This window comes from Psammomys obesus, unplaced genomic scaffold (assembly GCF_907164565.1).
Source record: "Psammomys obesus unplaced genomic scaffold, mPsaObe1.curated_primary_1811, whole genome shotgun sequence".
In the NCBI taxonomy this organism is placed as follows: Eukaryota; Metazoa; Chordata; class Mammalia; order Rodentia; family Muridae; genus Psammomys; species Psammomys obesus.
Window position 1 is genome coordinate 5,987,101 of NW_026586589.1, and position 12,375 is coordinate 5,999,475.

The window sequence follows — 12,375 nt, forward strand, 5'->3', positions numbered from 1 at the left end:
AGTGGCAGGTGCAGATGGCTAGCCAATTCGCTGGGCTCTTCTGAAGTCTATGGATAGTAACTAACCTAGAGTAAATAAAGGCTTTGTAAGTATGGGTAACTTTGTGTCCGTTTTACAGATGATAATGCAAAGGCACAGTAATATGAAGAAACCTGCCTAGTATCACTTAGCTTCAAAGTGTTTGCACCAGGTCTCAACCTAGGCAGTCTGACCAGGGACTGCTGGATAACACAGGGTCAGGTACACAATGCTTCCAGCTCCAAGCACAGCCAAGATTTAAAACAAACTGTCGCCAAGTGTGACGGGGAGCCTGAGGAGGAAAACAGCTTTATAATAACTTCAAATCTGGGCATTTGCGTGCTTGGAACCCCAGACGAATATCTCATACCTCACTGGGCCTCAGTTTCCCTCTCCAAGAAATGGAATAAGACTGTCGCCAATCTCAGAAGCTTAATCAGAGACCCAGGCCTGCAAAGCGAGGGCTTAATTAAGAGGCTAAGAGGGGTTGTGCGAAAGCGGAGAACACGCCCGCGGGAGAGCACAGGGGTGGGGGTGATCACCTTTGCGGAGCTCACGGTGCCACACCGAGACGATGGGTCCTGCATGCTTGCGGTGGTGGATGAGCCACAGGGACAGGGTCTGCACGCTCTGCTGAGAGTTGCTCAGCTCGGAGAGCTTCTTTTCCAGCGCCGACTCTGAGAAGGAGGACATGGTGGCGGTGGTGAGGAGCGGCCTGGGCCGCCCGATGAGACGGGGAGAGCGACCGCACTCGGCCCAGGCCTCTCCTGACAGGCTGCAAGGCTCTCCGGCGACTGACAGACAGCTAGGGGTACCAGGCGGGGGGGAGGGGACAGGTCTCCGCAGTAACAGCCGCCCGCGCCGCCGCCACAAGATGGCCACCCGACCTCTCACCCCGCCGCCACGGGGTCAAAGGGCAAGGGCCACAGCCTGCTGCCGAGAGGCTTCTGAGCCGGAGGAAAATGATCCTTAGGTGGAGGCAGTCTCTCTTGGCCTCGCTCAGAGGACTTTGAACGGGGCAGGCCGAGGGGACAAATCTAGGTCCTTGGACACCGAAAGGCGCTTTAGGCGCTCGCGCCCGCGCGCCGGCGCAGTGAGCCTTGCCGGAACCTTTTCTCCCGCTCCTGCAGAACCTTTTTGGCGCGGCGCGCTACTTATTCGTCATTTCCGTCTAGGGTGCAGAAGGCGGGAGAGTGTGGGAAGGACTGGAAGACGAGGTAAGAGTGGCGGGAGCTCAGCAGCTTAGGAGCGTCCAGAAGCGGACCCTGAGGGGACGCTGAGGCAGGAAGCGCGGGACCCGGGTGTGGGAAGGGCCGCGTCGCTCAGGTGGCTGGCCCAGGCCACACTGTGCCTAGTGCCCCTCGTCTTCCCTTCCCCCCTCCCCCGCGCTCCTCTGGTTCCTTCAAAACACGTACCCTTTGCAGGCCTCCACACCTTGGTTCCTGTTCTGTCTTCAGAAGTGAGGTCCCCTTTTCTCACCTGGTGGAACTGCGCAGCCTCCAGGACTACCCTTTCACGTCCAGTTCTGTGGTTTACTCTTTGACAGCTTTATCTCTTTGAAGCACATCTTTGTTTGCTGCACTCTGACCCAATTGCTTGCTTAAATCATGGATTTACGTCCTGTTTCCCTCCCAATGCGTCTGTTGACCTAGGTTGAAAAACAGTTCTTTTTTGAGGGGTGTGGAGAAATGGCTCCAAGGGTAAGAGTGCTTTGCTATGCAAAGATGAGGACCTGAGTTCCCATCCCACCATTAAAAAGCCCCAGTTGGTGAGCCAGGGCTATACAGGATCGCTGGAGCTTGCTAGTTGCCAGCTTAATTCCAGGTTCAGTGAAAGACTGAGTCTCAAAGGAATAAGATGGACAGTGATTGAGCAGGACACCTGACATCTGGCCTCAGTGCGTGCACCTCCCCCCCACCCCCCAAATACACCCATACCTACAGCTTTCCTGACTGTTGTGGAACTTCTTAGTTTTGGGCCCATCCCAGCCTAGAAGACATTCCTATAGTTAATGCCTGGTTTTCTTAACTGCTCTGTTCTTAGTATACGCACTTTGACCCTTCACTGGAACTACATCATGATCATAGCCAGCTCAGTGAAAAATTGCTGTGTGCTCAACACTCTTCAAAAGCTATGAAGGACGTATTGTATTCTCATGGTTTAACAAATGAGGAAACAGAGCTACAGTGATCACACAAGTTCCAAGAACACAAGATGTGAATGAAGAGAGTGTATCTTAGTGTATCCCAATGTCTGGGATCATAGGTGATTGAGTGAATTAACATAAAAGTTAACACCTACTCCTAATTATAAGCCGCAGCTTTAAGGTGGGTGTGATGGTACACACCTTTCATTCCAGCCCTTGGGAAGCAAAGGCAGGCGGGTCTCTGAGAGTTCCAGACCAGCTAGAACTACAAAGTGAGACTGCCTAAAAAAAAAAAAAAAAAACTAGTACAGCCCATTACTACTTCTGAATTTCAGTCCTTAACAACAGTGCTCTGGAGTGGGGATTGTATCACCATTTGATAATTTGAACACACAAACGTGGGTGAGTAATTTATCCAGGGCTACTCAAGCATAGCCGGGAAACGGCAAAACTAGAATTCATTCAAAGTCGCCTGATCCTAAAATCTTCACATGTTCTTCATTTAGTAAATAGATTTTGAGGCCCTGTGTCTGAAGCACTGTTCTGGTTAAAGATACCAATTGTCCATGTTTTTGGGAGCTTACCTTCTGCTGGAGAGATAAACAGGCATGCAAAGTATAAAATGAGTCAAAATGATGAGGGCTTTGCATAAAAATCCAGGAAACCAGGGAGGTCGAGAATGCATGGTGTTGAGAAATATATGTTTGTCACATAGGAGTTACATATATGCCTTTCAGAGAGGATAAAGTAACATTTAGTCGCTTGTAAAGAATTAGAAAATATGCTATAAACTGCCTTTCCAGGTAGTCAGAAAACCAACTTCAAACCCTTGTTTGCAGTTTTGAGGAACAGAGAATATAGTATACCAGAGTGATAGAAATCAGAAGAATAGCTAGACAGGAAGCCAGAAAAGAACAGCAAGCCCTTCCCGGCCCAGTGCACCAATGTTAGTATTTAAAAATGATACCACATGCACATAACAGCTCTTACATGAAAGAGTTTATTAGGTGGAGATGAAGAGAGAGGGAAAGAGAGCGAGAGACATGGGGGGTGCCTCAACAGAGAAAGGGGAGAGAGAGAGAGACAGCCATTAAGTACCTGGCCCAGATGATGTCATAGGATCCAGGTACTAACAGGGCATTGTCAGGACCCTAAAGGTCCTTAAGGGCTGACCAGTTGAATTGCCTGCAAAACATAACAGACACAAGTAAGGATTTAATGTTTCTCAGAATGGACAGTAGCAAGTAAAGGCAGAGCGTTTTATTACTGCACTGTACTGTCCGTACATTTGCATACAGGTTTTGCTTACATAAGTAAGGTTGTCGCATAGGAGACAATCATAGTACAAGGAAGACCGGTTTGTCAGCTGTTGGAATAATCCAGGTAAAAGGATGACTCAGACCAGAATTGCACCACTAGGGGAAAAGGATAGAATATGAAGATATTTTCAAGGAAGAGATAACAGGATTTGCTGAAAGACTGTTTTTGGATATGCAAAAAGGCAAGGGTTGAGGTGGCCTCGGGGAATACTGACCTAAGCAACTAGGAGAATGGAGTTTCTGTTTGTTCAGTTTTTAAAAAGAAAGAAGAAAAATGGGCTGGGCAGTGAAAGGGGCAGAGTAGACATGTTTGATTAAGAATGCGTATCTAGGAACAGTCAGCAGTCCCTGCTCAGAGTCTGGGGACTTGGTTCTAGGACACCTGCACCCCACACACAGGTGCCACGTCATCTCTAGTTTACATAGTACAGCGTAAATGGTGTGTGAAGGTTGTTACACCGTTTTTTAAGGACTAGATAACGCTAAGGAGCAGAGTACGTGTCCAGTACAATTGCAGGGGTTTTTTTTGTTGTTGGGTTTTTTTGTTTTTGTTGTTGTTGTTGTTGTTGTTGTTTTTACCAAATATTTGGTCTGTTCTTGGTTGAATTGGTGGTTTGGAGCTCCCAGGTTTCGGTGGACTATACAATTGCATAGGCAATTGGATTTTTTTCCTTCTGGAGCTCAAGGGCAAGTTCTGGGCTACAGATAAAAAGATAGAAGGTGTACAAAGAGGCCGACGCTTAGGATACGTCACCATTGAGAGGTCTGGAAGATGGAGGTGATATGACTGTGTAGCTTAACCTCTTCACCCTTTTAATATTAATTCTAGTGATTTTCAAATGTTGAGCCAGCTTGACTCTCTGAAGTCACTTCACTGTGATGTAACCTGTAGCTTTTTATGTATTGCCAAACTGTATGTCCTGTATCTAGTTTAGGACTTGGTTGTCTGTAAACATGAAGGAAATTATCTTTAGGTTTTTGTTGTTGCTGTTCACATTAAGTAATTTGTGTGTGTGAGTTCACACATGTATGCCTAGCACTCCTATGGAGGTTAGAGGACAACTTGTGGGAGTTGGTTCTCTCCTTCCACTATGTGGATTCTGGGGCTGGAATTCAGGTTGTCAGGCTTGGGAGCAAGCACCTCCACCCACGGAGCCAGCTCTTCAGCAACCCTCCCCCCTTACATAACTTGAAGTGTTTTTGTTTATTTTGTGTGTGCATGGGTATGTATGTGAATATCCATGTTGAGGTCAGAAGACCTTTTCAGAGTTAGAGTTAGGTCTCTTCGCCTACCATTGGGCCCAGGGATTGAACTCATGGTAGATCAGGCTGGCCTCAGACTCACAAAGATCCACCTTCCTCTGCCTCCCAAGTGCTGGGATTAAAGGTTTGTGCCACCAAGCCTGATCCAGACCTTAGTGTTTAGTTTTGTTACTGTTCTGTGTTTGTTTTGGGTACCAGAGTCCTACTGACTTCAGAAATGTAAAGTGATTCTGTCTCTTTTTCTTTTGTGCAGAATTAGTGTACATTTGTCTCTAAATGTTGTTTAGAATTTGCCAATGAAATCTTTTTCTCTTTTTTGGTGAAATTTTAAATGACAAACTTGTTTTCCACAAAAGTTGCAAAGCATCCCCAGTAATCCTTCCTAATATGTAATTGCTGCGATTTGATTTAAGCCATTTTGTGTGTGCTGTGGTTTGGCTATGGATTGAGGATCCTCTAGTGCTTCAGGTATTGAAACTTAATCTTCCTCGTAGGGCATTGAGAGAGTGGGCACTTTGGGTGTTTAGAGGTATGGCTTTTGGGAAGCACTGAAACTGTTAACATTTAAGGGTGTTAAAGTGAAGCTTCCCTGATTGAAGTAGCTTTGTATGGTAAGAAAAATACCAGACACATGCACACATGCATTCCCTGTGTTCTGTTGTTTGGTGCCCTGTACCACTTCAGGGAATCTGCCAGCAAGAAGACCATCTCCTAGCACAGCCTCTAGACCTTGTACCTGCCAGAGCTATGAGCCAGAACACGATAGTTGACCTCTCAGGGTATGTGCTTTAGATGTGTAGCGTTTTATTAAAAATTGAAATGTATGTCTGTTGAACAACATGAATATTTAATCTTCTGTAACTACAGGCTTGCTATATTCTAATTCAGATGATTTATAAATGCAACTTTTAATCTTTGTGTATGGTGTATGTGTGGTGTGTTCGTGTTCATGTGTGTGAATTTGGGTATCAGGTGCCATAGTATACGTGCAGAGGTCAAAGGACAATCTCAGGTAACAGGCTTTGTCTTCTACTTTGGTTGAGATGGGAGTCTGTTTGTGATTTGCAGCAGGGTCTCATAATTGTTTACCACTGTGTGCGGACTAGACCAGCTGGCCCAAAAGTTTGCAGGGATTCTCCTGTCTCTACCTCCCATTCTCACTGTAGGATCACTAAGATTACATACTGTCGCTGCTATTATAGGCAGCTTTGAGTGGGTGCTGATTCACACTCAGGGTCTCACGCTTGCATGAGTGAGGGCTTTACCCACTGAGCCATCTCTCCAGTCATTAAGGCAGTTTCTTTATTTAAAAGCTTCTGCAAGGCAGTGGTGGTGAATACCTTTAGCCCCAGGAGGCAGAGGCAGGCATCTGATCTCTGTAAGTTCAAAGCTAGCCTGGTCTGCAAAGTGAGTTCCAAGATAGCCAGGGCTATACAGTGAAACCCTATCTTGAACCTCCCCCCTCCCCCCCCCAAAAAAAAAACAAAAAAACAAAGCTGCCCATTTTTTGTCTGTGTACAGTTTTCACAGCTTTTCTGAAAGTGGAATTTAAAGTCCAAAAAGAGTACCAATTTAGGGTATGCTAAATGCTTTCTGAGTTACTGTCAAAAAACTGCCTGCCAAAAAAAATTTTAAAAAAATAAAAAAACTACTGCCTGCCATAATTGTACCTTTCTACTGTTATCTCTTTTTTTTTTTTTTTTAAAGATTTATTGTTTTATTTCTGTATATTTGGGAACGTGAGACTATACACACATGAGTGCAGGTGTGATCCCCTGGAGCTAGAGTTAGAGGTGTTTGAGCTGTCCAGTGTGGGTTCTGGGAATTGGGCTCAGGTCCTCTGCAAGTACAGCAAGTGCTCTTAACTGCTGAACCGTCTCTCCATCCCCACTGTCTGCTTTTTTAATTAAAATGTTTTTGTGCCTGCCTTCCTTCTACTGGCTCAACTGAACTCATGCATTCTTCTGCGAAAACATTTAATAATAATGCCCCAATGAGGCGTCTTCCTCCTACAGTGTTATAGTATTTCTTTAAATAATTACTAAAAGAAACAGAATCTAATTGTTTATAATACTGCCATTTTACTTTTGTAAGTTCAAGAGATCTGTAAGTCTCCCCCTGGGATTCAGCATAGTAACTGTAATAAAATCTTGGACTCCAGGAGCAGAAACCAGAGAGAAAAAAAAGAGCATGGAGAGATTACTGGAATCCACTACATATTGGATAAGAGTTTTCCAAATCCATGTTCAGAGCTCCTCTGGCACAGGAATAATGGTAAATATATCCTGTGGGTACCCATGGATAAGGTAAATGCATTCCAGACTCTGCTCTTCATCATCTGTGCTCAGGGACATGACAGGCATTCCCATCTACCATAGCTCCCTGGAAAATTCTTTGTCGATATGAAGGTCATACAGAGGTGCCCTCTATCTGTCCACACGGGAAAGCACATGTAAGAGCACAGGATATGGAGATGCAAGGATAAAAACACCCCAGTGATAGTTGGACCCATTTGTGCCTAAGCATAGGCAGCGCAGGACCCACAGTGTGCAAACCTGGGTGGGCTGCAGTGACGGCTCCAGAAGGTCTTTTGTAGATAGTACTGGGGAAAGCCAGCCTTCAGGCTGCGGTAAGGAAACAAGAGAATTGCTGCAAAGCCACACTCCTCGTGAATGACAGCCGCAGTGGGGAAGTCTCTGCCTTCTGGGATTTTGTTGTAGTAACAAATCAGATAAATATTGTCTGAGTTTTCAGGTTAATTTGAAAAGTTATTTGTGGTGTTCTTGTGTTATCCTTGTGATGTCTGTTCCTCCTATTGGAATTTACTGTTATTGTTAACGTGATGTTGCTCCCTCTTTTCTCAGTCTTCCCTTTTGGCCCTGCTGGAAGTTTGTTTTGTTGGTCTTTTCAAAGAGCCAGCTTTGGTTGACTCTGTTTTCTTCTCCTTAACCTTTGCTCTGGATCTTTGTGATTTTCTTCTTTTGACTTGTTTTGGGGTTAGTTTGCCATTTTTCCCCAAAGATTCTTGGGAAATGAGTTTTGATTTGTTGTTGTTTAAAGCCTTTTTCTTTTTCTAGTATAAAACAGTATTATAAATTTACCTCTAGAGCGGGGATATATAGTTCAGTGGCAGAGTGCTTCCCTATCGTGTGTGAAGCCCTGAGTTCAATTCATAGCTTCCACAAAAATAATTGTTATAGATGTTTTCATTTTTATTGTTTTTCTCTGTCTCTTTCTCTGTGGTTTGGGTGTCGTTGCCCCTCCCCACAGTGCTGGAAATTGAACCCATGTTGCATGCTAAGCTACAACTATGTAGCCTGCTTGGTCTGGAACTCACAGAGACTCAGTGCTTTGATTAAGTGTGCACCACTACTCTCAGTTGCTTCGGTCTCTTAAATGCTGAGTTACAAACATACGTCACCGGGGATGGGGGAATATATATACACACACACACACACTATATTTTTGTTTCATTTATTTCTTTGGTTTTGTTTCTTTGAAGATGTTTTCTTTGTTCCATGTGGTGTTTCTCACATTTGTGAGGCTTTTCCAGATACCCCTCTTAGTGACTTCAAACTTGATTCCATTATGGTTGGAGAATACCCTTTGTATGATTTCAGATCTTTTAAAGTTGTTGAGGTTGGAGGCTGAGAGATGTTTCAGGATATTTGATCACATTGTGAACTCCCAGATTGTGTACTGGAAAAATCTGTTTCTAGTTGTGGAGTGCAGCTCAGCCCTAGCACACACCTTTAATCCAAGAGCTGTAAACAAGATTAAATAAATAAAGTTAACCATAAGTTAAAAGGCGGAGCAAGCAACCAATTGACAGGGAATGAGCATGGGAAAAAGCCATAGAGAATAAAAGGAAGTCCAGAGAAGGGATAGAGAGATGCATAGGTAGAAGAAAGGTGAGACATTCAGTTTGAGAGGTTTTTAACAGTGTGAAGAAGGAGAAACCCCTTTTTCCTTCTGGGACATTAGTGGAGTAGAAAGGCCAGCTGGGTGCTTTCTGTGCCTCTCTGAGCTAGTAGGCCTTCACCTTATCCTCTGGCTCCTGAGTCTTTATTGGTAAAACCGAACATTTGGGATTTTGTTTAAAAACAACAGAGAGATGGCTCTGTGGCTAAGAGATTTCATTGCTCTTGCAGGGAACCTGAGTTTGGTTCCCAGCCTCATCCAAAAAATGAGGAGTCCAAGCCTCATGAAGGGGAAGTGAGGCCCACAGAGAGCAGATAACAAAGGATTTGTCCTAAACACCTATTCAACTTTTATGCATATGAGTGTTTTGCCTGCACGTATGTGTGTGTATCACGTGTGCTAGTGCCCACAGAGGTCAGAAGAGGATGTTGAATCTCTTGAAACTAGAATTGCAGATAGTTCTCAATTACCATATGATTGCTGGGAACTAAACCTAAGTCCTCTGCAAGAGTAACGTGCTTTTAACTGCTAAACCATCTCTCTAGCCCCATGACCTATCTTAGTATTGTTCTGTGGGCTCTTGAAAAGAATGTATTTTCTGCTGTTGTGGGCTGGAGTGTTGTATGCATAGCATAGATCGTGTGGGTGGTGGTGGTCTGACTTCTTCAGTTTCCTTGTTGACGTTCTGCCCGATTATTTCTTAGTTGTTGGCTCAGAGAGCAGTGATGATCTTTCCACCGGTGCTTATGGATCTGCCCGCCTTGTAGCATTTTTCTTTTTCACACATTTGTCAGCTGTTGTTTTGTGCATGTAATTTGGAAGTGCTATTTTTAGTAGATTTACTCCTTAACTATTATATAATGTTCTTCTCTGAAGCCTGTACCTAATACAGCTTCTGTTGCGTTAATTAACATTTGCATGGTAATATCTTCTCCATCTTTTGGCTCTCATCCCACCTTATTGTTACATGAAGTAAATTCCTTATAAACAGTCGTGTAATTAGATCACAATTTTAAATCCGCTCTGTCAGTCTCTACCTTTTAATTAACATATTTTGGCCCTTTACATTTAACATAATTACTGATATGGTAGAACTCAAGTCTACCTTTTGGTTCTTATTGGTGCTACTTTTTATTCTATTTTACTTGTGTTCTTATGCCTCTACCTCCCTTCTCTACCCCTTATCCTTCCTTATACCTTCCAACACCTCAATACTAGGTAGGAGAGAAAGAAGGTTAGTGGGGAGAAGGGGGCATAGGTCTTTTTTACAACTTTCAGCTGATTAGGGTCGTCATGTGAACATACTCAGGGACAGGAAATGGAAAGCCTGAGATGTGACTTTATCAGTATCACCACAGTGTGATGCCTGGTATAGACCACTATGGCCTCTTATTGGGTGTTATGTCTCTACTTCCATCTGGCCTATTTTTGTGACAGGATTTTAGGAATGGTTCTCCTTCAACATGAGTCCTATCCCTCTGGGAGCACTTTTCTTGGCTTTCAATTTCCAAGCTCCTTTTGTATCGCTTTTCTCTCTCTCTTCATTGTTAGCTTGTGTATGTATTGGTAAATGCCTTGTGATCTGCCCTCTTATCATTCATGTGTCAGTAAAGGAGCTGAGCTTGGTGCCACACACCTTTAATCCCAGCACTTGAAGGCAGAGGCAGGTGGATCTACAGGCCAGCGTGGTCTACAGAGCAAGTTCCAGGACAGCCAGGGCTCTGTAGAGAGACCTTGTTTTGAAACAGTGTCTGTAAAAGATAACAGTGCACTCTGTACAGAGTGCACCTTTGGAGTCACTCACTGTTGCTATGGCACGTCTCCGAGATGAGGCAGAGGGAGGACATGATTCACTCTTGCCAGTTGCAAATCTCTTCTGGCCCCTTTTCAGTGGCGCTTCTAAGACCATAAAGGACACATTAAACTAGGAAGGCTTTAGATGGCCACTGGCAGACATGGCTGTGCACTCCTGCTTATGTTTATTCAGCTACTATCTGAACTACTGTTTACTTGTTCTGCTTGCCTGTCCATCCCAGTGTCACTTTTTGGCCCAGATGCCCCCATCCTGTTATATAAACTGGAAATTGCAGCAACAGCCTCATGTTAAATAATCAGGGCTACAGTTTAAAGGCGTAGAATCCAGGACTCTGAGGCTCTGAATCTCTAAACAATTCCTTCTATAATTGACATGCTGTCACACAAGCACAATTTCACAACTGGCCCATAAAGCTATATGATTGCCTTTTATAGTCATATCAAAGTAGCAATGTGTTATACTATCTTCCTTACAAAAATCTGCTTTATATTTCTGATCCTTAGCCCATTCTTTAGATGTCTGGCTGTGGTAAACCTTAATCTGGATGGCATTCCATTGAGGGATGATAACATTGTTTATCCAAAGGTATGCATCGTGGGTAGCTTCCATTCCAGGTTCACAGTGAGTGGTATATTCCTGAACACATCTCTTGGGGACCTTATGTGGGTATTTCTGCTGGGTGTATATCAGTGTGGAATGGCTAGATCATGGAGCACACCTCTCCTGCAGAATTAGTGACTGCCGAAGAGTTTTCATGAGTAATTGTGTTGTTTCGTATCCTTACCAGCATCTAGTATTTTCCTTTCCTTTTTTTCCCCCCCGATGGATGCACAGTGATAGTGGTGGTTGTGGTTATATAAGACAGGGTCTCACAATGTAGCCTTGGCTGGCCTGGAACTTGCTTTGTAGACCAAGCTGGCCTCAAACTCACAGAGATTCCCCTTCCTCTTTCTCCTGAGTACTGGGATTAAACATGTACACCACCCCACCCAGCTTTTATTATTACTATGTGTATGAGTGTCTTGACTGACTGCATGTATGTATGTATACCACACACATGCCTGGTGCTTACAGAGGCCAGAAAAAGGAATGGGATTCCTTAGACCTGGAGTTACAGTCAGGTGTGAACCATGATGTAGGCACTAGACCTCGAGTTGAAGAAGTTTACAAAAGCAATAAGTACTCTTAACAGCCATGCTCTCGTTCCAGCCTCACGGCTTTTAATAGTAGATTTTGATGACCTTCTTACTTGTAGTCGTCAACACATAAGGGGGTGTTGTTTTATTTTTCTTGTATGTGTCCTGTTTTATATCCTGGCATTTGGGGAATAATTTTGTCCAGTTTTATGGCGGTCTTAACTCTGTAGCCCAGGCTAACCTTAAACTCCCTATAGAGCCCATGCCGACATTGAACTTGGGGCAGTCCTCCAGCCTCAGCCTCCCAAGAACTGGGATTATAAATGTGAGCCACCATGCTAGGCTTTTAGATACGCTTTAAGAAATGTTTGCTAGCTGGCTGTTATGCCTAATCCCAGCACTGTGGAAGCTAAGACAAGAAGGGTAAAGCCAGTTTCTGCTATATAGTAAGACCCTGAGGGGAAAGAACTTGGGTTGGGTACTGTTTGCCCACTTCAGAGTCACGGAGGTATTGTTCTTTGTTTTCCATTCCACATTTAAATATAGTATGAGAGAAAGAAATCCCCCTAATCTACAGTTCTGCCTTTCATAGTTCAAAGATATTGTCTTAGTTTCATTTCTGTTGCTGTGGATAAAATATTCCTCACAAAAAATCAATTTAGGGAAGAAAGCATATTTTAGCTTACATTTCCAGGTCACAGTTTTTCATTGCAGTAGTCACAGTGACAGGGAGCAGCTGGTCACATCACATCCACA

The 12,375-nt window shown here is 44.1% G+C and overlaps 2 protein-coding genes across 4 annotated transcripts in view; one reads left to right on the forward strand and one right to left on the reverse strand.

Annotated features, from left to right (window-relative positions):
• Window positions 1-1,506, reverse strand: part of Rprd1b (regulation of nuclear pre-mRNA domain containing 1B) — a 44,428-nt gene extending 42,922 nt beyond the window's left edge. The window contains exons 1-2 of one of the 2 annotated variants that reach the window (XM_055602451.1): window positions 1,434-1,506; window positions 561-695 (exon numbers count right to left, since the gene is read on the reverse strand). Coding sequence is in view for 1 of the 2 variants with exons in the window: in XM_055602450.1 (XP_055458425.1) it covers window positions 561-711 (151 nt within the window). In the remaining variant the exon portion in view is untranslated. Of the gene's footprint in view, window positions 1-560; window positions 1,087-1,433 lie in introns of those variants that run through there. The other variant, XM_055602450.1, reaches the window with a different exon arrangement.
• Window positions 1,203-12,375, forward strand: part of Tti1 (TELO2 interacting protein 1) — a 46,712-nt gene continuing 35,539 nt past the window's right edge. The window contains exon 1 of one of the 2 annotated variants that reach the window (XM_055602448.1): window positions 1,203-1,235. The gene's annotated coding sequence lies outside the window, so the exon portion shown is untranslated. Of the gene's footprint in view, window positions 1,236-6,938; window positions 7,021-12,375 lie in introns of those variants that run through there. The other variant, XM_055602449.1, reaches the window with a different exon arrangement.